Raw genomic sequence first — 25,390 nt, forward strand, 5'->3', positions numbered from 1 at the left:
ATGTCCTTACCATAACGTTCCATGTGGAGTGTTCATCTCGCCTTTGTTCTTACATTCCCACCCTCCCGCCCTTAGGAAGAACGTTCAGTTTTGGTGCCTGGCCTGGGGCATTCTGCTTCTGCTTTGCAGTTGTTGTGTATATAGTTGACATGTATATATATGTGTATGTGTCTATATATACATATATATATATATATATGTATAGACTCTTAGTTCTGTGCATATGTGATGTAAGCATGAGTGTGCTCTCTCTAGAGACTGGTTTGCTTGCAAACTAGATCTGAGGTAAAGGCAGAGGGGGATTGTGGGTATTAGATTGTCTCGAGCTTCTTCTCGATGCAGAGCTTGCAAGCGGCCGACATGGAGCCGAGGATCGGCTCCGAACCCATGTGTAAGAACAAAGGCGAGATGAACACTCCACATGGAACGTTATGGTAAGGACATAACTTCTATTTTCCTTTCTGATTTATTAATCAATGGTTTGATTGCCCAGAAGTTGTTTAAATATTTTAGGGTAGAACATTGTGTTATCACTAAGATTTTTGAAGTCCCTAAAAAACATATAACGTATAACTTATAATATCCCTATAATACCCCCTTAATATTGTGGCCTCTGAGAATTCTATAACTGAAACTTTTGAATATTTTGTTGATCTTAGGTTAAATGTTTTAGTGACAAGTTTTATGTTTTGAAAGATTCAAATGTTTTGAAAAATTATAAATTTGATTCTGATATTATGTTTGTTACAATTGTTATTATAGACTTGTATTCCTCACAACATCAGACATGACTAGTTTCATGATATACTAACCCAGAATACAACACTCAATGATTATGAGGTTAGGCTTAGTTCTAATTTCATGGACTTTGTATTGAACAACAATTATTTGTTTTTGATGGGGGTAACGTCAAGCAAAAAAAAAAAAAGAATCATCATGGGGTTTGATAGCACCCCTATGTATGCTATCAATATAATGTACTTGTAGGAGACAAAGTTTCTATTTAATTGTGATTTTGTAAAATATTTTGATAATATATTTATGATTTGAGTGGCCACGGGGGAGCAGCAGTTAGCATTGTTGCCTCACAGCAAGAGGCTCTCTGGTTTGATTCTCAGCTGGGGTGCCTTCTGTGAGGAGTCTGCATGTCCTCCCTGCAGTTACGTGGGTTTCCTCCAGGTGCTCTGGTTTCCTCCCACATTCCAAAGACATGCAGTAGATGGATTGGACACTCTAAATTGGCCATAGGTGAGAGTGTGGGTGTGAGTAAGTGGTATGAATGAATTACTTTGGCAAGGCTAGCCATCCGGCAGTGTAAACCTTGGATAGAGATGATTGTCACTGCTAAAGTGACACCCCGACCCCATGTGCAAAATGGGAAAAAAGGGGTTGAGGATGGATGGATGGATATATTTATGATTCCTTGGTGACATATTTATTTAATGAGGAAGGGAACTCTTGAAAACTTGGAAACTTTTATGGAAAAGTTAAATACTACAACTGATTTTCTGTGTTTTACCTATCATTGGACACATGTTTATGTCACCTATTAAGATTTATCCCTAATAAAAGCATTTTTAACAACTGCTTTGAACTGAAAGCCCACCTTTTCAAATTCTTATTCGGATTTCACTAATTACCATTTTTTAAGCAGAAGATGGGCTTGGTTAAATGACAAATGCTTAGAGTGTCCCATATGCCATCTAGTGATTGTAGATTTTACCATGAATTAAATGTTTTGGTGGACATGTTCGTGCATCAGAGCTACCATTAAGAGTTATTGGAAAATGTGAAAATGCAAGTACTTGATGATTATAAGTGAAGGTTTAAACCTATCCAACTCAGGTGAGTCTTTTGATATAAGGTTACCTGCCCACATGATATGTCCAGAAACTATATTAATACCAGCTTTTCTAAATCCATGATTTTGCCTTTCTCCCACCTAGCTAGTAGGATAAAACTGATGTTTATTAAAAATTAAGATGCAATAGTGGGTACTAATACTGCCCTCACTAACATTTGAGGCCTGAAATGCAATTTGCTTTAAAGAGAGGAAAGAATATCAAAAATATAATGGAAAACATGTTATAAAGAATTTTAAAACAGTTAATTGAATGGCAAAATGTTGAGCTTGTAGACTGTGGCTCTTTATTTCAGAAGGTACAGAATGCAGTATATTTTCATACCCAATAATTTGTTGCAAATGGAGCTTTAACTATAGCATATAAGGTGTGTACATTTTGACTCACTCCATGCATATTCTGTCCTGATAAAACTAAGTGTGAGTTAAGAAAACATATTTATCAACACCACTATAGCATAAGGACCAAGAATTTAAGTAATGCCTATATAAGCACTCTGTTATCTAAACATTTTGTTTTTAAATTTCATTCTTTGTTACTGAAGTTATTGCTACCAGTGAGAGGTAGCAATTGGAAGTCCTTGCTTGAAACTCAAGAGTTATTTTGTCAAATTAAATTAAAACTCCGCAAGCTCTACCTGATCTTAATGAAAATGTGGCTATCAAGAACATTCTAAAGTTAAGGGCCACAGTTGTTTGACCCTTATGTTCATAGTTTACTAGTTTTTTTTTATTTTATTAATAATCTTGTGACTATTATATTTTAACATTAGGGAAATAGTGCTGATATTTATGAAATGTAAACTATTACTTGTATTTTCATTAAGGTGAATTGTAACTTGTTGATGAATGATCATGTGATGATGATCCTGTCGCCTAATTACTGCTTAAATAGTGTATATGTTCTTAAAGTCTTTTTTCTGATGAAGTCTATTTTATTTATTTTAGATGGACACACTCAATTTGTGGTTGTTCCTCACTCTATAAAGTATTGTCATTCTTTGCTCTTTTGCATGCTAATTGAGTTTTCAAGAATGATGCTCCCTCATCTGGTGTATAAAAGGAGATATAATATTCATATTCATTAAAAGCATAGATAATCTCACTTGGTTGGTTATAAACTTACTAGCATCCAGCTTCTTAATTTGTGTTACAATATACTTTATGTTTTGCTTTTTGAGGTACGCTTCCAAATATTTTTGAGTTTTAAGAAAAGCAATAGCAAAAGTATTTTGCAGGGGTGCTTTCTGGATGGCAATTTAGAATCTATCTTCTCCTGACTTCCTTTTTAGTTGTATTGAATAATTCCTTTTGTTAATAATTCTAAGGCCTCTTTTGAACCTGGAGTTCTCTAATCAGTTTTATCTTCTCATTATATTTTCTAATGACTTCTAGTCTTCTGTGTCTCATATAAGCAACAATTTTATTTTTAAAATTTACCTTACATGAATCCTAGAGGCTTGTCTATATGTTAAAGGTTTGAAATATCTAGAGTTTCTGGATAGATTTTGTCAGTTCTAGACCACATACCATGTACCACATTTTGCAGAGTAATAGGTATATCTGGGATCTCTCTCCTGTGATTCTGTCAATCCCATGTCTACCAGTCTCATCACATTTGTATATCTATTAAAATCTTTACTTGTTTCTGTCAGTCTGGATTCTTAGGTCTAGCACAAACATCACTCCTATCTGCTATAACTGTCCAGTGCCCAGCCAGGGATATTTATCCTTGTAAAATGCTGAGTAATCATTACATAATTCCATTCTAAGTAACTCAAAGGTGGATCCGGGCAGTAGATACATAGAATATACCATAACTGAAGACTCATGTATCAAACCCTTAACTGCTGCACAGCATCGATCTACATCTGTCTTCATCTCTATTATGTGAAATTGTTTTAGGCCCACTGTTAGAATCATCACACTCCTACATTTTTCCTGTGGGTAGACCAAACTTATTAGTAACCTAAATCCTTTGTTCTGAAGATCTTGCTTAACTTTCCTAACTAGACGAGTTTCTTGTAGTGCTACCAAATGACTGAACCCTTTTGGGTACCAACAAAATCTTATCATATTTTATTGGGTTGTTAATCCCATTAACATCCCAGACAAGTAACTTGAAATAATTGGCCATAACTAAAGATAAAAAGTAAGCCTGATGATTTATAGCTTCTCCTCTGCTACTTATCCTGTAACAGATCGAGGTGAAGAATGTAACTATACATTTAGTGGTATTATAATCATGCAATCACGTCTGATTCACAATACTATTTTCCTTTCACCATTTGTCATATCAAGGTTCAGTATTAAACTATTACTACACAGCAGTGCCCCCAAAAGCACAAACTAAGCAAACTCTTTTAATATATAGACATAGAATTTGTTGCTTCCAAGAAGAGAGCCACTGTTCTTACTTTGACAACTCTATTAGTCTCAGTCTAGCATAAATAACTAGTTTAGCAAAAGCTACAAGAGACATAGAAAACAAGATCTTTTCCAGGTACTTGCTCCCAATCCCATCCCCTTCCTGATTTTTTTTCATTTTGTTAAGGGATTGTTTTTGTTCAAGATCACATATTTACAGGAACAGCGGCATCCAAAAAAATTAAAACGATGTATTATTAAATGATACTGGAGCTAAAGCTTGAGTTGGTTCAGACATGAAGTTTCACATTATTTTGTTTTGACAGTTCAGCATTTGCATAAACTATTAGGTGTTCTAATTGTACAAAGAGCTATAGAATACTAGATCCATAAAAAGAAAACGCATAAAATAAACAGAAAAAATTGAGTGTCAGTGGAGTAAAAGGATTTATTTGCCTACATTCCAGTGTAATGCATTTGGTACTTTATCATTTTAAAACCAGTATATCTGTTCAAGTCTATTCAGTTAAACACAGGCCTAAACGTACACACAAATGATCCATAGACTGTCAAATTGCCAATGAGCACAATAAAAGTGCCAAGTCTACAAACCTTATACAGTCTGTCTTTTGATTTCCATAATCAATTAAAGTTCTAATCAACTTCATATGGTGCAGACAAAAGACAAAGGAAAAAGCAGTATGTTCTTCTATCTCCAGAAAAAACACTCACTTACCCATGAAAAGAAACAGAAAAGACAATGAAGATACTTCACCAACTTGTAGTCACTCTCTTGATCCTTTCATCTGTCAGGGTATCCCTTTCCCATCTTAAAGCCTACTGCCTTTTAAATAATGGAAAATAATTATGTTGTTTAGACAAACACTTTTACCCTATATATGCAAATTCATTTTTTTATGTAGATGCAGAACAAAAAGCACAAACAGAAATATTTATGGAAAACTTAATTTATGACAAGATTAGAAGAAGAAGTAGATGAGGGTAACAGCTAATAGTTAAGATATAGAAGGAAATGAAATAAAAATGGTGCTGTATAATCAACCAACAGGGAAGTCTCCAGGAACAGATGGTATTCCTATGAAAGTATGGAAGTTATAAGGGAACAAAAACCAAAGGGAATAGCTTGAGAGTGGTGCTGGGTTTCTGTGGAAAACTGCCTTTATGAATAGAAGACAAAAGCACTAATCTGAATAAAAGTTCTTTGATGAAGACTGACTAAAGGTGAGTTTAGGTCTATATCATAATCGCAAAAGAAGGAAACCGTGAATATGAATCCGTCGACACATAATGAGCGAACTACCAGAAGAGCGAACTACTAGAACAGCGAAAGGCAAAACATGAAACTGATTTGTTTGGCCAGCAGGGTGATTCTGGGGATAAGGGTATATACCCTTTTCCCTACTGTAATGCAATCTCGGAGTTGGTATATTTAAGTAGGGGACATGGGGGTGCAGGGGGGCTTGCCCCCCTGCAAAAGTATATTTTGTTATGTTTTTTTTGTAGTTGGTTTGGGTATACTTACATGGCGCTGTTGGTTAAGGAAATCCATTCGATGTTGTGGTTTTCACTGGTTAGGTGGTTCGCTCATCTGGTAGTTCGATCTTTTTGTGTCAACATTTTAGTATTCACTTTTTTCGTCTTTCGCGATTATAATATAGACCCAGTGATTTCTTTTTCTGGAATTTAGTAAAGCTTGTACTGATTTAAGAAGTTTTGAAAGGGGCCAAAATCTTTTCATATAAAGCTTCTATCAAGAAGTAAGGATTAATTTTCAATAGAAGCCCAGCACTGCTCTTGAGTTAATCCCATTGGCTTTTGCTTTATTTGTTCATCCTGGTGGTGACCTTCAGGATCCCCAGGTTGGTTTGGTTTGATTTAAGCAGCCATCACTTCAAAGGGACCTGTGATTTTTGGGAAATTAAGAGGGAAGAAAGTGATAAAGATGGGGAAGATTTTGCTTAATAGTATTTTAAAAGGAGGTGAAGCACTAGTATGTTAAAATAAAGCTGTGGTGGCTTTCTTACTCAAAGAAGTTAAAGACCAATAAGGCTTAGCTTCATATAGACCAATTTCAATTTTAAAGCATGATTATAAAGTTTTGATTTCTATACTGTCTAAAAGAATGGCAAAGGTGTTGCAGAAATTGATTGCTATGGATCAATGTGCTTTTGTGGAGGGGAGGCTAACATTTGACAATATTAACAGAACATTAATGATCTAGAGAGAAACAGAGTATAAGAAAATAGTGATGCATTTGGTGGCCCTTAATACAAAGAAAGCATTCAAGAGAGAAAACAGGTATTTAATGAGTAGGGCAATGGAAAAAATGCATTCTGTGATACAATAATAAGATTATTTACAAAGATATATGAAGGATCAGAGGCAAAGTGTGTGGGGGAGGGATTCCTCAACAATACGTTGTGTTTGAACAGAAGAACCAGGCTGGGGTGTCCTCTTTCCCTTTTGTTATTTACATTATATTTAGAATCACTGGCAAAGAAAATAAAGGACTCATAAATTCAAGGATATAATTGGTATGGTAAACAAAAAAAGTTGGGCTTATTTGCAGATGGTATTATTTTGTACTTGATAAATCCAGGAAAAAGTATATTTTGTTATGTTTTTTTTGTAGTTGGTTTGGGTATACTTACATGGCGCTGTTGGTTAAGGAAATAATTCTTGTGTTATGGAACATTTTGAGACCGTTTCAAGTCATTTCAAGGTGTAACATTAATGAAGATAAAACAAAGGGTATAGCCATAAATTATATACCCACACATGAATGGGTTCAGCAATACCCATATAAGTGGGGACACAATAAGATGAAGTATTTAGGAGTATGGATTAAAAAGTATTTTGGTATGGTAGTTAAGGATATGTGGGAAGACACTAAACAAAAGATAATATAAAAACTGACAAATTGCAAGCTTTTTTTATGGATATGGATAGTAAGATATAAGTAGTGAAAATGTTTTTAGTCCCTTTACTTTTATTTACAGGTCTGACATATTTTTATCAACCAGAGGGGAAGTTGTGAACAATAATTAATAAAGAGTTGAATTAATTAATTTTGGATGGGGAAGAGAGCAAGAGTTAAATGAAATAAGCCGATTCTCCCAACAGAAAAAGGTAGTTTAGGATTACTTGATTTCAAGGGCTATTTTAGAGCTACTTAGTTAAAGTTCATTTATATAACACATACTTGGCCTGCGAACCAAACCAGAGAATGTGGACGAGCCCAGAACAAACAGGTAAAAAAATGTGTGTGTGTGTGGGGGTTAAAGAAATAAGAAGACATCAGGGTTAGGAATGGAGAAAGAAAATTGTGCCAGTGGGGATGACTGCAAGTAGCAGTACAGAAAATAGGCAAGAAGGGGTTAGAATTTACTGGAGAAATCTGGCAAAGGAGCCAAAGTATTGGGAGCAAATAACTAAAGTGGGAAGGATAATAGAATAGGATGACACCAAGAAGTCAGAACTGCAATTTAGAGACTGCCTTCCCTACCAGGGATTGACAACCAGAGTATATGTTTTTAGCTTAATCTAGAAGAGAAGCTGCTACGAAAAGGGGATAATTAGCAGGGCATAAAAATATTGCATGATAACTATAACAATCAATCAAAGGAGGTTAAAAAAGCTTGGGAAGACAGAATGTGAAAGAAATTTACAAGGGAACAATGGGAAGGCATATGTATGGCTCCCAAGTATACAATAATGTCCAGAAATTTTACATTTTTTGCTTGGACGTGCTTGCGTAGGTGTTTTTTACCCCAAGCAGACTTCAAAGAATATCTCTTCAGGTAAATAGCAAATGTTGGAAGTGTTTGGGGGTTGAGGTTAGGAGGTAACTGAGAACATGTTTTCTGGGATTGTAATGAGTTGGCAGAATTAAAAACTCCCTCTGGAATACTCTGGAAAAATATTGGGGAGCAAATGACAGTAACTAAGGAAATATTTTTGAGCTGGGACACATGATCTAGATTACTTAGACATAGTAAGGTCTTATTAAGTTAAATCTACTGGCTGCCAAAAAGCAATTACTAGAAAATAGAAATCAAAATGTAAACCAACTGTATTTGAAGTATTTAATATTGTGAAAGAGATAAAAGAAATGGAAAATGGGATCTTAAGAAAAGGGAATAAGCAAATTACATAGAAATAAATGGAGTTTGTGAGAACAATACATGCAGAATAATTTCGAGATGAAGGTGGAGTGAGGCAGGAATTGAGCCATTTATGTAATGTTGGACTAAATGAAAGTTGTAAAGACAGCAAATATGTAATGTATAATGTATAATTTATGTAAATGAAAAATGTTAATATGCTTTTATCTGTTCTATTAATGTGCACGTGCCTATGACTTAAGTGATAATGTAATAAAGGTGTTAGAAAAAGATATGTAATCTAATAACTCACTTAACACCACTAATAGTATTATGCAACATCAGTAAGATGTCCATTTTGATCTTAGTAGCTACACAAGCAGCAAGCTCTGTGTTAAAGACAACCACTGAAAGATAATCAAAAATGAATCCAAGTGTGAAAGCTCCAAATCTAGATGGCTTATATACATATTTATATATTGTAAGACTATATAATGTCTTTTTTATTTATTTCAGGTTATGTACATAAAGTGTGAGATAGCATATCCTACCAGTCATTAAGTAAGTCCAGCGCTACTACAACCTGATAATCCAACACATCTTAGATCTATTTCTTTACTTTCTATATACAAACTGATATGTTTAGTTACAAAAATCATAGATAAAAATTAAACTAGTGTCTTAAAGGGCAGATCTAGTGTTAAGAATGGCATTCCCATGTCTGTGAAAAAAAATTCTTATTTGACGTGGCTAGCTAGTCTTATTAACTTTTAGATTTTAAGCAATGAGCAAGCCATATGTCATCTCTCTAGCTAGAGAATGAACATCCTCCAACAAGGTGTTGATATAAAGGTAAAGCCTAATTAAAAAAAAAAAAACACTAGCCCTCCTCTTCATGGCAGCACATTACGCGGTGGAAACCAGAAAAAAATTAAATGACCATTTTTTGCTCTCACTAAATGAGGTTTTGCTTTTAGTCAGTGTAAAATAAAATAAAAGCAAACAGTTTTGCTTTTAGCAAATATAAAATATTAAAAAGGTAAATTTAAAAAAAAAGATCAGCAAGCAAAAAAAATGCAATAGAAGTTATGAGGATTTGCCACTTTAGTTAAACCACACAAAGCACATTTTAAAAAGGGCATGTTTAGCAAGGTGAAACAAATAACAGAAATCAGTTCTGTGAGTGAGTGGTTGAGCATATGTGTGTATATGTGAGAGAGACAAACACAGATTTAGTGAGTGAGCAAGAGACAGGAAGAGTGTATACCTCTCAACATCTGTCTTCAAGAATTCAGATCCAGAGAGGCATTTCAACATAGATTAGTTGAACAATAAGAAATATGACACTATAATGTATATCTTTATTGACTAACTAATCTTCAGGCATTTATCAGAAAATAAAGTGGGCAAATCAGGAACATTCTGCAAAATCATATAGAGCTGGAGGGGTTGCAGTGCTTTGCACCATATTATTTTTTTTCATTCATTTGATCACAATGACAGGTGAGTTGCATTCCGTTAAGAAAGTGGCTATGTTCCTGTGCATGTTTCTATGTATACCTGTGTATTGTGTTTCTTTGTGTAAATGCCTGTTTATGCCTATGCGTGTGTATCTGTGTGACTTTGTGTGTGTTTGTGTGTAACTGACTGTGTCTGTGACTACATATGTATGTTGATATTAAATATTTATATAACTTATATTTTGGATATAAAATACTTCCTCCAACAATTACATATGCTACAGCAAAAATATGAAAAATGCATACACTAATACAAAAACAAATGTGAAACAATTTAACAGATGCCCATTGTCTATGTTCAATAATGCCCTTGAGTATGGGTATTACTGGGAAAATAACACTATTCCTCAGTATATAGGACCCCCCACCCCACCTGTGGCATCAGGTCTCACAACATGCCTGGTGAACATTATTTCTCCAGTAACACACACCCCGCTAGGCATAACTGATTGTTTAGAAATCTACTGATATTGCACAGTGTTTTTTTTTTCTTTCTTTGTGGCACACAGCTCTAAAGCTTATATTGCATGTATGAAAAGCTATGTACACTAATCCTTTTTAATAAGTATGGACAAATAAATTAATTTAGTGTATTACTTATGTGAAAGTCCAGTACATTAATCATTCTGCACATGTATGGACAAATAATTAATTTTTTTCACGGTTTCCTCTCAAGATAGGTACAAAGCAAAAATATAATCAGAACTCTGCTGAGATCGAAATATATGCGGATTATTGCCTTTTTCTCACTATTAACCTAAGTATAGTGACACTTGAAAAAGACAGAACCAAAGACAGTTCCCAGAACAAACCACGATCCACGAAAATATCACAATGAACTTCCTTTATTAAAATACAAAACGATGGTTGATTTTAATAAAGGAAGTTCATTGTGATATTTTCGTGGATCGTGGTTTGTTCTGGGAACTGTCTTTGGTTCTGTCTTTTTCAAGTGTCGAGTTCCCTGAACTTCTGTCATTGGTAAGTATAGTGACAAGTATAGAACAATTCTGGCACAATCTTTTCGTTGAGTGCTTAGAATCACCTTGAAGTTTCTCATTTATGTCAAGTAAAGAAATGCTGCCTGATGTTGCTTCAGAAATTATATGCTAAGGTGTATTACATGTTCTTCAAAAGAATAAGGCATGAAATAAGATTTCAAACATTAATAGCATTTATATGGAATAGTAAGACATACACAATTTTACAATTTAAATTTAATGGGTATATAGATAAAGGATTAATTAAGGTACATATTTATTCAGTTGTCACAAACAATATCTACAGGTGGCTGACAGCAGTTGGTTATGTGTCAATACCCCAGATCATTGCCCACCAAGCCATAGAATGACAATTACTTCTCTTCATAGGAAATCACTGCCAGTACGATTTTTAATTCCCTCCTTTTGTGAGATTTTTACCTTCTTCATGTTAGTGTGACTGTTAAGCTAACATATATAAGTTTAAGTTTGGGGGCTTGCCCTCATAGAGGCAGTTCAGGGGGGGCTTGCTCCACTACAAGAAACTCTTGCAGTTAGAGACTGTGCTCTTTTAAAATTAAAGGTATTTGTGTTTGGTGTTTGGGTTCCTTGATGTCTTGTTATTTGAGGTTTTACAGTATATCTGCTACAAATAAATATACTAATAATGCTACTTAAAATGTACCCAAATAGACAATTATTTATGAGATGATTAACTGCCTTTCCCATTATTTATTTTAGCAATAAAAATACCACCCCTAAAAGTCTGCAAATTTATATAGCATAATGGCTATATTTCTTTCACTGACTGAAATAAAAAAAATCAAAACTCAATTCCTTCTAGGCAGTGAAAATTTCTTGTGCGATTAGACAAATATAGTTAGCAGTAAAACATATTTTAATTGTTTTGGGTAGGAATACATACAGTTAAAGATGTATTATATGCAATTCTTGTTCTTATATACATTTTTGAATGTCTAATCCTCAAAACTTCAACTATATGAAACAACCGAATGAAAGCTTTGATTCCATGACACAAGTGTTTTTTACAAGGAGACATGCTTCTTGGCATTCCTCTAAATACTAATTCCACTATCAATAAAAAACTCAGAGAAAAGAGAAGATTGAACAAAAATAAATTATTCTCATTTCATATATAGAAACCACACCAACAGTGACTCCTTTTGAACAGTGATCTAGGAGTTCAACATCAGGATGTAAAGCTTGATGTGTTAGAATCTCATCGACCTTAGATTTGATTAGTGGTAGTAAAGTCATTAAAATCAAGCCATATTAAAATTCTTCAAGTGCATACATCAAAGGATTTCTCAGACCACTTTACAACAGTAAAAAACTGTAAAGCTTACCTATACCATAAATTCATTTTAGATAATATAATGTTAAAAAAACTGCAACACGCATCAAGCAAATTCTTATATTAACAATACCTTCATTCTATAAAATACATCAACAATGTTCATAATACATTTTAAACTACAAGATAACTACATTCTATAGCTATGTCAAGAATCTAGATGGCATCACCCAGATCTGCTCTAAGTTACAGCACAAAGGCATGAAAATTACAGAACCAACTGATATTGCCAACATCCTGGCAGATAGGTTCAGTGCTAACTTTACCTCCCTCACACCCCCTAAAGGGCCCATATCTATACAAGAAGAATGCAGAGTACCTGTAATCACAACTATGCAGGTAAAAGCTGCACTCTCTAAAGCCAAAAACACAGTATCCATGGGACCGGACAACATCCCAGGCTGAGTATTACACGAACTTCAGAACGAACTGGCTCCCCACTTAAGCACCATGTTCAATAATAGCCTCGCATCAGGCTTTGTGCCCATTGAATGGCACACAGCAGCAGTTATCCCACTCCACAAAGGGGGAACCACCACTGATCACGGGAAGTATCGACCCATTAGCCTGATGAGCCTGGTCTGCAAGGCCATAGAACGTATTATCATGGAACTCATAAACAAAGACATTGGTAACCTCCAATCTCTGGATCCCACCCAGTTCGGGTTTGTGATAGGCAGATCATGCCTCCTGAACCTGATCAACTTCTTTGAGGCAGTCACCAAAGCCGTGGATGAGGGTAAGATGGTTCACGCAGCCTATCTTGACCTAACCAAATCCCCCATTCTGGAATTATAGCTAAACTCACTAAACTAGGTATAAATCCCTACATCACAAGATAGGTTGCCAACTGGCTCACTGACAGAACCCACACTGTAAAAGTTGCAGACTCCAAATCTGACCTCAAAGCAGTGACAAGTGGAGTACCACAAGGTTCTGTCCTGGGACCTCTCCTGTTTGGTATCTACTTCTCTGAAGTACAGGCTAACACAGAAGGCCTCTGGCTAACAAAGTCTGCAGATGACTGCAAACTAGGAGCCATAGTCAAGTCCCCAAATGATGTGGACATCCTACAGAAGGGCTTCACTGAGATAGATGCCTGGTGTCAGAGCCATGGCCTCAAGCTCAGTGCCAAAAAGTGCAGTGTCATCCCCTTTGGTAAAAACTCTGTACCCATGAACTACCACATAGGCAGCAATCTACTCAACACCGAATGCGTGATAAGAGACCTTGGGACCCAGGTGGACAGTAGTCTCTCCTTTGATAGTCACATCGCCACAGTAGTCAGGAAGTCCTTCTATGTGGCACACCTCATCATAAAAGGGTTCTCATCCAGGAAAAAAGAGGTCATTGTTCCCCTCTACTCGTCACTCATTAGACCCATTATAGAGTACAACGCCCCTTTTGGAATGTACCTCGCAAGACATCTGCAGCAGCTGGAAAGGCCTCAGAAGTACCTCACAAAGAGGATTACTGGCCTCAAACAAATGCCCTACACCGACCGCCTCAAAAAACTCCAGCTTTTCTCCGTAGCATATCGCCTACTCCGAGGTGATGTCTGCCTAACATATAAAGCTATGTCAAACCCAGAGCTGTTGGACATGCTACACCTAAAGAAATCCCAATCCCCCTGAGCTACACGCTCTACGGACCTAAACCTTGTCACCACAATAAACAGGACATGCTGGAGGGATAGATTCCTGTCCCAGAATCTTCCTGTACTCTGGAACAAGCTACCCATCTATGTCAAGCAAAGTTCTTCATTAGCACTCTTCAAGAAAAATCTTGATGAGTGGATGGGAAATAGGAAATACACCCTGGGGATCACTTCTGTGTCTCTGCTTGATAGTGGCACAGGAAAATAACCTTCTTGGGTGGTATAAGCCATGGAACCTTGCTGGCTAGGCTTACATAGGCCCTTGGGCCGATAGCCTAGTACCTACCTATGAACCTATGAACATAAAAGCTATATAAAAGAGAAATAACTTAATCAGCAATTTGCACTCTATGCCATTTTGAAATGAATGTAGCTATTTCACAAATAATGATTTTCTAAAAAAGTTCAAAATCCCTGGAAGGACTTTATGGGTTGGCTTCAAAAAAGTTCTAAAGGAAAACCCAAACAACATAAATTATCATTTCAGGAGTCTTGGGTATATGTTCCAACAAATAACTCCAAAAAGCACACAGGAAACAGCACCACAGTCAGTTATTTGCTTTCTAATCCTTCAAACCTGCCAAATAAAAACTAAGTATGCTTGTTTCTTCATCAGCCTGTGTTAAAAGTCCTTCGCATCTGGAGGTACCATGTGCAATGTTAGATGGGAGCATGTCAATCTGTTGAATGCAATTTCAGTGAACAGAAGGAAACTAAAGCCAGTTTGCAGAAAATGCCTTCAACAAAAGTGGAGATTGCCCTTTTATCCACTGTTGTATGACATCAGAGTTAGTATTTATAATTTTTGGGGGTGTGGGGGTCCCCAAATAGGAGTTTCAGGGGTCTTGCTCTTGTGCAAAAAAAAATATTTCAGTATTCACTGAAGGTGATTTTAGAAAACTGGTTTTGGTCTATTTGCTTTCATTGAAACTGCCTTTGATTTACTGACATTAATCCATGCCAGATACAGGCTGGAAAAGTGAGAACAGAGTTCTTTGCTCAGTTGTTTGAAATACTTTGCAAATTATAGGAGAACCCAAAATAAAAAAAAAATCCAGAAATACGATGAATTTGAACTGAAAGTTTTTAAACCATATCCAGATTAAAACTTCACACAAGCTGCAGTAATCCAAGCCTTAATTAAATTACTGTTAAGCATCATTATAAGTATGGTATATCAATTACCTGTTGTTGAGGTGGGCTACCTTCTTCCGTGGCCTGTTGTGGCATGTCTCCAGGGTGTGGAACCACTTTCTCTAAGCCATACTTCAACCACTCAATCACACTAAAAGGGAAAAAAAATATTCATGAAGATGATGTTTACTCCATTTGTTAAATAGGAATTCTACTAAATTAAGAATCAAGCAGAAATAAATCCACAAATTGTTCTGTGTTTTTTTAAATTATGATTAATTACAGTAATCCTGTGCAAGTACTCTGACAAAATATAACAATAAAAGTAATAGTTCATAAGTAATTAAATATATAATGATTTGCTGGTATAACAGCATAAAATAATTCAATCCAGTAATGAAGATCTTATACTTTGTTGTTGCCTGTTCAATAGATGATGTCTGGTATATGTACAACATGCATATACACCTCTTCTGTGAGCCAGGCTTGGAAGCATGTTACATCTACAGTTCAAGTAATGCCCACACAGTTGCACAACAATAGACGCAGAAAGAGGCAAGCAACCCTGGATGTTGTCAGCAAAAAGCTAAGAAAAACATCAGAGCCCCATAAAGATGGCAGTGCCAATAAAGTGGGTAAGCAAATTACACATGTGCAACAGTGAAGCAATGCAGCTTATTTGTCAAGAATATACCACTGGCAGGGGACAGGCAGCACGACTGTCAGTTAAAAATAATATCAGAGAAAATGGTGCACAGTCAGAAAGACAGTGGGACAAAGCATGCTAAAGCACAATAGGAAGGGTAAGACACCTGCAGATGCTAATATTCCCTGAAGTGCCACACCAAAGAAGAAAATGGTGGGGGGGGGGGGGTGCAGATGGCGGAGACTGAACTGCATTTGTTGCCAAGGAATCTTCTAACAAATGGTACACTGAACTAAAGATGACCCAGGTGCCCATAGCTGCCACCCATTAGGAAATGAAATGTCCCATTGAAACAACATTCAGAGAGCTGCTATCTGAAGATCCATGGCACAGTATAGAATGCCATATTCATGCACTGACCATCGTGTATTGGGGAAAGATGCACAGTAAATGCCATCAGATGACTAGGACATTGAACATGTCAGCAGTACCCACATTATCATGGGACATTTGAGAGAGCTCTACCATCAGTATCACAGGCCCAGAGACACATATCTGCTGCATACTGCCCAGAAGGAAGGGAAGTCCTGCATTCATTCGTGAAGGATATGTCCTTACTAAATTGAGGCAGAGGGTTAGTAAGGTACAATAGGAATGCATAATGTAGAGGTCTGAATAACTATCTGATGCAGCTGAATACCAGTTACAGTGTCTGCAAGTATAATAACCTTTTCATAACCATTATGCAGTTCCCTCCCAGCACTGCAAATACAAAGAAGGAATTTGTTTAAGACAGATTCTAAGACGGAACTAGTGACAGTATCAGTTGCCATTATAGATTTTACAAAGCAAGAATGCATCAGTGGTGTTTGATATGTATCACCGTTCACCAGCTGATAGGATACTTCTTAGCATTATCTACTGTAAAGTCCAGTTAAGCACCCAGACTATAATTACTGATGTGCCACACTCACCAGAGCAGACAGTAAAACTAGGCAGTTACAACAAGTCCATATGTGGGCATGATGCTCCCAGTGAAGCAGACCATGAGCATGTGCTTCTAGATTAAATACAGTGCCTGATATGGTACACCTAGTGAAGCAGGCAGTGTGCCTGTGCTCCAAGATTAAATACAGTGCCTGACATGGTGCACCCAGTGAAGCAGGCAGTGTGCCTGTGTTCCAAGATTAAATACAGTGCCTGACATGGTGCACCCAGTGAAGCATGCAGTGTGCCTGTGCTCCAAGATTAAATACAGTGCCTGACATGGTGTACCCAGTGAAGGAGGCTATGAGCATGTGTTCCTAGACTCCATACAGCAGCTGATATGGTACACCCAATGGAGAAGACAGTGAGCCTGTGTTCATAGATTAAATGCAGTGCCTGACAGGGCACACCCAGTGAAGCAGGCCATGAGACTGTGCCCCTAGAATTAAACACAGGCCTGACATAGTGCACCCAGTGAGGCAGACCATGAGCATGGGCTCCTAGATTAAATACAGTGCCTGACATGGTGCACCCAGTGAAGCATGCAGTGTGCCTGTGCTCCAAGATTAAATACAGTGCTGAACATGGTGTACCCAGTGAAGGAGGCTATGAGTATTTGTTCCTAGACTCCATACAGCACCTGATATGGTACACCCAATGGAGAAGACAGTGAGCCTGTGTTCATAGATTAAATGCAGTGCCTGACAGGGCACACCCAGTGAAGCAGGCCATGAGACTGTGCCCCTAGAATTAAACACAGGCCTGACATAGTGCACCCAGTGAAGCAGACCATGAGCATGGGTTCCTAGATTAAATACAGTGCCTGATATGGTACACCCAGTGAAGCAGGCAGTGAGCCTGTGTTCCAAGATTAAATACAGTGCCTGACATGGTACACCCAATGAAGCAAGCAGTGAGTCTCTGCCCCTAGATTAAATACAGTGCCTGACTTGGTGCACCCAGTGAAGCAAGTAGTACAGTTAAGCATACATATTGAACACACATGCAGATGCAGATTCAGTACATGGAGTGGAGAAGAGAGTGCATCTAGACACCTAAACTACATTCACTGATGTATTCAGTGAACTCATTAGAATAAGACATGCAGCCAAGCAGCCACACTGAACACACATGTGGATGTGGTGCCCCAGGTAGCACAGGCATTTGTTTATATGAAATTAACATGTGAGTATGTACCCAACACAGCAAATGTACCCATATTAGGCATATGTGTAGATGAAGTGCACCCACTGTACCAGGCAGTGTAGCTAAGAGTCATACTAAATACAATGTACTTCTGTACATAGGCACATATTGCAGCAAAGTGCAGCTCCGTATTCATACTAAGCATAAATGAATATGGTGCACACATTCTGGCAAACAGTGCAGCTCAATGCCCATATTGAATAGACGTGTACTTATGTACCGGTATTTAGCAAACATGCAATGGAGACAGGTGGCCCTACTGAACTCACATGTTCACATCCACACCCCCTGCACAAAGTGCAGCTAGGTGCCCATATTAAACACATCTGTAGATGTGATGTTACCCATCGCAGCAGGCAGTAGAGCTCAGTGTTTATACTAAATAGACATGCACGTATGTGTACCCAATGCAGCAAAGTATTGCTGTGTTCCCAAATTAAACAAACATATAAATTCAATGCTCCCCAGTACTGCAGACAATGCAGCTAGGCTGCTATCCTGGAGCATTTTGAAGGAAAAAAGGATAAAATTTCATCCCATGACAGATAATCCAGATTCAAGATGTGCTCCGGACAGAATGATGTACAGACACATACATAACAAGGTCAGTTCAGTAGTGGAATGTGCAGGTAAAGAAATTATTTAATAAAAATTCATATAAAATACACATGAGATTTTCAAATCATAAAAAATAAGTCCTGATTCTAAGAAATGACTAACCGTTTAAAACAAAAGCCAAATACTTCAAGAGAAGATATAAAACATTTTCTGCACCTTCTGACATTAATACAAAAGCTGAAGTATACTATTTTATGTAAGAAATCATCTACTTATATGGGGCCCTAAAGATAGGAGGGGACACTAAGTTTTTCATCATCTCATGCAGTCATGGCACATTCCATTAACAGTACAGGGGGGCTCATTATTATCATCTTCTAAATATCAAGTCAAATGATACTCAACCCATTACCACAACACTAAATGTAGCTTACCCAACAATGCAGAAAGCATGATTCCCCCCAATTTCATTAATCAAAACTACCCAGCACCATGTGTACTGGAAAAATAGTATGAACTTGAAATATTTAAAGGTACACAGAAGTGTGATGCCCAACACATATATTCTAGTTATGTTCACCGTTCAGGGTCATAATTTTGAGGAGTGAAATACTAATCTTCTGATTTACAACATGTACTCCTGCTTTCCACTTCGTTTAAGGGCTATGGCACTTCTTTAGGGAAACTTGGGGGGATCTTGTTCTCACAGATAAGGACTGGAGAAAACAGATCCATCAGTATTATTATTATTATTTGAGGTAAAGTGTTTAAAATAAGAAGCCTGAAACTGCTAGTACAAGGTGGTTTATGCTAATCACTCTTGGATTTGAACTAGCATTTTCCATGGTGGACACTCTTGTCTAAAATCTCTAGTAGAATGTTTTGAGCCTATGAGATAAGAATTATGGGCAAACCTGACATCTGGAACAAAGGATTAAGGCTATTAACTATTAACCTGATTCATGCAGTCCAGGGTTTGATTCCCACAGTGTATATTTGCCTAGGTTTACTACTGAATTAACAAAACTGCATTGGTTGACAGGTCACAATGTCGACCTAAAATGCTGAATCCATACCATTGAAAAGGTAGCCAAGTTGAAACTGAATACATCGACACCCATGGTTTGATGTATTCGACATTGCAGGAGGTGACTTCAGTCACCCATGCTATGCAGTTTAACGTACTGTGACATTCCACAGTCAATGGTACGTGTATTTTACTATTTTCCAGGGGAGCAAGCCCCCTTGAACCCCCCCATGTGGGGTCTGCACCCCCACACCCCCTGCAAATTATATATACCAACTCTGAGATTGCACTACAGTGAGGAAATGGATTAATTCCCTGTTCCTCACTGAACCGCAATCTCCATTCACAATGCCGAACTCAGATAATAGACCTACACTACCTATTCACTGTAGTGTAGTCAGTGTTTTCTGGTTTGGCATTCTACCCACTAGAAAAGTGCCTTTCGACCACATGCTGGTTGAGCACATACATTTTTCTAGTTCAATGGTAAACCTTTGCCTACTGTCTGACTCTGAGCAAGTCATATAACTAGTGTTTATGGCAACTGGGAAATTTGTCAAGGTTCTTCACTGGTTTCCTGGACTGAATATCTGATAACTACCTATGAACATGTCAGAAGCAACCACTTACTTGGATCTGCAAAGCCTTTTAATAGTATAATCAAATAGGGCATAAAAGATGATGGTTAACCCCTATGTAGTCAACTTGGCAAGAAAATGATTATGTAAACAGAAGAAAATGTTCCTTGGGTATCAGTAGAGGGTCCAATTGTTTTTAGCATCTGTTTTTACAAACTAAACCTAAACTCCAAATCTAAATATGTAGACAAGTTCATGCTAGGCTATATGATACAAAAATAAAGCTGTTCTAAAACAAAAGACAGCATAATGGACTGGTGATAAAGCATGTCTTTAAATTTAACTACACAAAATCCACTATAGTGAATTTTGGTAAACCAAAAATCATTATGTTTACACTACTATATGGTGAGCTAGTCATAAAGTTTATACAGTAAAGGACCTGGATGAATACTTATCTAAACTAATATTACAAACAGCTTATACAATCATAATTTTGGTCATTCTTAATAATAAGTGGTTAAGAATCTGAATTTCTGGCCTTTTTTTATATTATGCTGCTATGAATCCCTTAATGGAATACTGAGGCAGAAGTTAAAGACTTAGAAAGTGTTCATCTCGACCATATCCCTTAGCCTTTGAAAGCTAGCTTGTACTCATTCAGTTACGGAACTTTGGCCCACAATGCTTAGAAAGATTCTAATAATATACAATATTTCAATGTAGCTGTAAGTGTATCCTAATAACCACTTGGATCAGAGGTCTACTTTTCAAACAATTAATGGACATTACTATTAGAATGGTGATGATACATCTGTTTCTAGTATGTTGGAACAGATTCCCTACTACAAATTAGATGTAGCTGTATTGTAAATACATCTAACTCATTACACTCAAGTGATGCCTCCAGGTGTTTCTGCAGTTACATCCTCCTGACACCTCTAGGCATCAAATGCTGCTCATTCATATTTGCATTAATAATTCCAGAACTATGCTACACATAACATATTAATATATTTCATCCTAACGCTTATACAATGGCAAACACAACTGTGTTGATATTTGACTTCTGTCTAGCACGGGTAAAGAGATATTAATTGTTGTTCTTAAAAATATTTATTTATTTGGTCATTAATTTCATGTTTCTCAAAATATCTTGACAAACAAGTGACACAGATGGAAATGCATATGAAAGCTCTCAGCTGGATGAACAAAATGCTGCTGTCAGTGTGTGTGTGTGTGTGTGTGTGTGTGTGTAACTTGAGTGGTTGCTAAGATAACTATAAATTGTTTACAAAATATTATACATGTAAGCATTTCTGTGTTTACTGTGACTTATAAAATCTAGTTTAAGACCTAGAATCTAAAGAATACTGCCACTATAAAAACAGTTTGAGCTAAATAGTTTGACAGTTACATTTCTTTAGTAATGTCTACATTTCCAGAGATAAGTACATTTGCTTGAAATGTGAGGAAATAATTTGATTTTTATCAAAAAGCTTAGGCTCTACCCATTGGAAGTTAAAGTGCAAACGTTCAGAGCTTCGTTGGAGGGAATGGCTCTGCTCAGTCATATAACTGATAAGAAGTACTTGCCTTTAGCTAAGGTTCTTTTGCACTTTGAATGTAAACGCTGTGAGCAGTAAACACTGACTGTAGAACCCTGATACCGGACGAGCTTCCCTACCATTGAGTGACTATAAAATGGTTGAGGTTGTGACTCGACTGCAGTCCTACAAGTGAAGCTTGTTCATTGCTACTTCTTGAAAATAGCTGTTAGAGTAGTTTATAGCAATGCACTGGCAGTAATTTAAAGCTTTTTAGCATTTCTGCTCCCTGCATAGTTGTACAACTATGGAATTAGTATATTTAAGTAAGGGGGTTCTGGAGGTGAAAGCCTCTCACATGATTGAGAGAGTGGCATGCCCCCTACAAAAAAAGAAAAAAAAATCTTTAAATATTTTTTTTTCTGTTGAATTTTTGTATTGTTTCTTCCAGTTGTAGTTTCAGCCAGACATTACTCAATGATTCATAGCAGAACCTGCTAAATGCAGCGATCTACCTCATGCATCAAGCAGTGCAAAAAGGTATGAAATGTATTTGGAGAAGCAGTGTAATTACTGCAGCACTGTCTGATGCTGGATACCCACTGTAGCAAGTAATTTGTTTATGATACTGGGTGGTGTTCATAGTGAAAGCAAAAAGGCTGTCTGCATTGTCCACATGTTTTACCAGTAACGGGACAATTAACAGAGGCTATTTACACTAATGCATGATGGCCACAAATATGCATAAGCATATGAAGTTATAATGAAATGCAAATGAGAAATGAAGTAAATGGTGTATGCTAATTGTTCTTCCTCCTGCCTATTTATCATTCATATTCAGAATTTCATGCGTTTCCATGCCATCTGCCGATTTGTTATAAAAGGCAGAATCGTACATTTTCTATCTATTTTCTGAAATGCAGTCATACTGGCACTTGCTGGTAGCATAACCATTTCCAGGTGTGAGCTGCTTGTCTTGGTCGAGCCAAAAAAATCTGCACCCAATGGCAAATGTCTTCCAAGACGGCAGAAAGAGAGAGAGAGAGAGAGAGAGAGAGAGAGGGAGAAAGAGAGATAGAGAGATGCAGAAAATAACTCCCTATAATTTTGACAGTCATGGAATACTTGATAGGTTTAGAGTAGATAGGGATATTTTAAGGGTCACAGTGAGTTTGTATGGCCCCCACTGGTGAACTATAGGGATACATTGTCTGTCTTTCCCTGAGGATACAAAGGTATGCTTAGCCCTCACTTTACTTACCACAGGGACCTTCCAGAAACAGACTGGAGACACATTGGATATCTCATAGGCTTCTACCTTAAGGATACTTTGGTAGTTGCTGGATGAACTCTTAGCAGATGTGGATCGATGCATCTATATCTCATAGTCACCTCAGGATTGACGCTGGACTATGTATGCCCTTTATTGTGTGGTATCATAATAGGAATGGTAACCATTTCTTCATTTGCCAGGTAATGTGTGATGCATCACCAATGTGTTTGCCAAGCATCTTGGTAGTGCAAATGATTCCCATATCTGCCAAACTAGCTCACTCTACCACCTCCTTCCTGCATGGCAGGATGCCCAGTGGTCATCTTGTTGGTAAGTAGAAAAACACATTTTTTTTATGTTTTATTTTATTTACATAGTTATTCATTGTAGAATTTAATCCCAGTTGGGCTGCTGAAAAGAGTTACAACACATCTCTGTCCCAGACTCATTTGTCATCAGGAAGGTCTTTAGCCTCTTGAAGAGTAAGTTTAGGTGCCTGGATGAGTCTGAGGGTGCTGTTGAGTATGACCCAACTACTGCATGCAGGATATTTGCTGCATGTTACATTCTGTACAAAATGATCATGCACTAGTCTAATGGTGACGTGTCCCATGCAGTCAATGCACTCCCAGTTCCACTCCAAGTATGAGTAACGATGGCCAACCAGCTACAGTAGTAAGAGATCCCATGCAGCAGGTTTGTGTACTGCATACAGCTGCACAGCTAAGAGGTGGTGTCTAGTCCAGAACTATGGATCATGACATTCAGCTTAGTGTTTTCTATCTTGTACATAATCACAAAAAGTATAATTGCTGCATGTAGTGATATATGTGGGCTATTCTGTGTAGTGAATAGTCTACTATCTCTATCATCAGACATTCCCTGTCATCTTTAATGCTAACTGACTCCTGTTTAGTGATGCTGTAAGGCATCATATAAGCACATTTTAACTGTTTTGTACAACACATTCTACTGAGGTAATGTACCTAAGCAGGGACGTTGGGAGGCATATGCACTGTACTGATTTCAGTACAACTTCTTTAGAAGAGGGGGTAGCTTTTTTTAATTAAAAAAAAAAACAGCGTTGGCTCCTTTAAGGATGCTGGGCGCTCACATCATGTCATGTCCGGCTGGCTGCGAGCGGGAAAGTAGCTTGAATGGAGCAATCAGCAATTGTGAACGGCTGGCTGCGAGCGGGAAAGTAGCTTGAATGGAGCAATCAGGTAAGGAAATTAGCTTGAATTGGGTGAATGTGTGTGTGTGTGGAAATTAGCTTGAATCGGGTGAATGTGTGTGTGGAAATTAGCTTGAATCGGGTGAATGTGTGTGTGTGTGTGTGTGTGTGTGTGTGTGTGTGTGTGTGTGTGTGTGTGTGTGTGTGTGTGTGTGTGTGTGTGTGTGTGTGTGTGTGTGTGTGTGTGTGTGTGTAAATTAGCTTGAATCGGGTGAATGTGTGTGTGTGGAAATTAGCTTGAATTGGGTGAATGTGTGTGTGTGGAAATTAGCTTGAATCGGGTGTGTGTGTGTGTGTGTGTGTGTGTGTGTGTGTGTGTGTGTGTGTGTGTGTGGAAATTAGCTTGAATCGGGTGAATGTGTGTGTGTGTGTGTGTGTGTGTGTGTGTGTGTGTGTGTGTGTGTGTGTGTGTGTGTGTGTGTGTGTGGAAATTAGCTTGAATCAGGTGAATGTGTGTGTGTGTGTGTGTGTGTGTGTGTGTGTGTGTGTGTGTGTGTGTGTGTGTGTGTGTGTGTGTGTGTGTGTGGAAATTAGCTTGAATCGGGTGAATGTGTGTGTGTGGAAATTAGCTTGAATCGGGTGAATGTGTATGTGGAAATTAGCTTGAATCGGGTGAATATATGTGTGTGGAATTTAGCTTGAATCGGGTGAATGTGTGTGTGTGGAAATTAGCTTGAATCGGGTGAATGTGTGTGGAAATTAGCTTGAATCGGGTGAATGTGTGTGTGTGTGGAAATTAGCTTGAATCGGGTGAATGTGTGTGTGTGTGTGTGGAAATTAGCTTGAATCGGGCAAATATGTGTGTGTGTGGAAATTAGTTTGAATCATGTGTGTGTGTGTGTGTGTGTGTGTGTGTGTGTGTGTGTGTGTGTGTGTGTGTGTGTGTGTGTGTGTGAAAATGCCCCCCCCCCCACGTAATACACCTGCTGGCAACAGGTATTTAAGCTCACTGGTGAGAACTGAAGTTGTATTCCCCAGCTGTGGTGAGAAGTGAGAACTGAAGTTGTATTCCCCCATCATTGTATTCCCCCATTATTGTTTTTGTTGTTTGTCCAGGTTTTTTGTGCTAAGGTGTGAAGTGAGAACTGAATTTGTATTCCCTCAATATTGGCTTTGTTTGTCCAGGTTTTTTGTGCTAGAAGGTTGAGAGCTATCTAATAGCCATTGAGTTTCAGTCTTCCTATTTTTCAAACTGCTGATTTAGCATAGTGGTATGTTGCACTGACCATAATGCATATGGTTCTGGGTTCAAGACTATGCATGGTGGTAACACAGCATTTTATTCTATCAACTTTCCAAAATTATACAAGCAATGT

The 25,390-nt window shown here is 37.5% G+C and overlaps 1 protein-coding gene across 1 annotated transcript in view; it reads right to left on the reverse strand.

The window, feature by feature from the left end:
• Nucleotides 1-25,390, reverse strand: part of LOC122808595 (cyclic nucleotide-gated cation channel beta-1-like) — a 230,790-nt gene that overhangs the window by 75,958 nt on the left and 129,442 nt on the right. The window contains exon 6 of the mRNA XM_044079552.1: nucleotides 15,070-15,169. Within this exon, the coding sequence (XP_043935487.1) occupies nucleotides 15,070-15,169 (100 nt within the window). The remainder of the gene's footprint in view (nucleotides 1-15,069; nucleotides 15,170-25,390) is intronic.

Source organism: Protopterus annectens, chromosome 8.part0 (genome assembly GCF_019279795.1).
Source record: "Protopterus annectens isolate FY-2018-M chromosome 8.part0, PAN1.0, whole genome shotgun sequence".
Classification (NCBI taxonomy): domain Eukaryota; kingdom Metazoa; phylum Chordata; order Ceratodontiformes; family Protopteridae; genus Protopterus; species Protopterus annectens.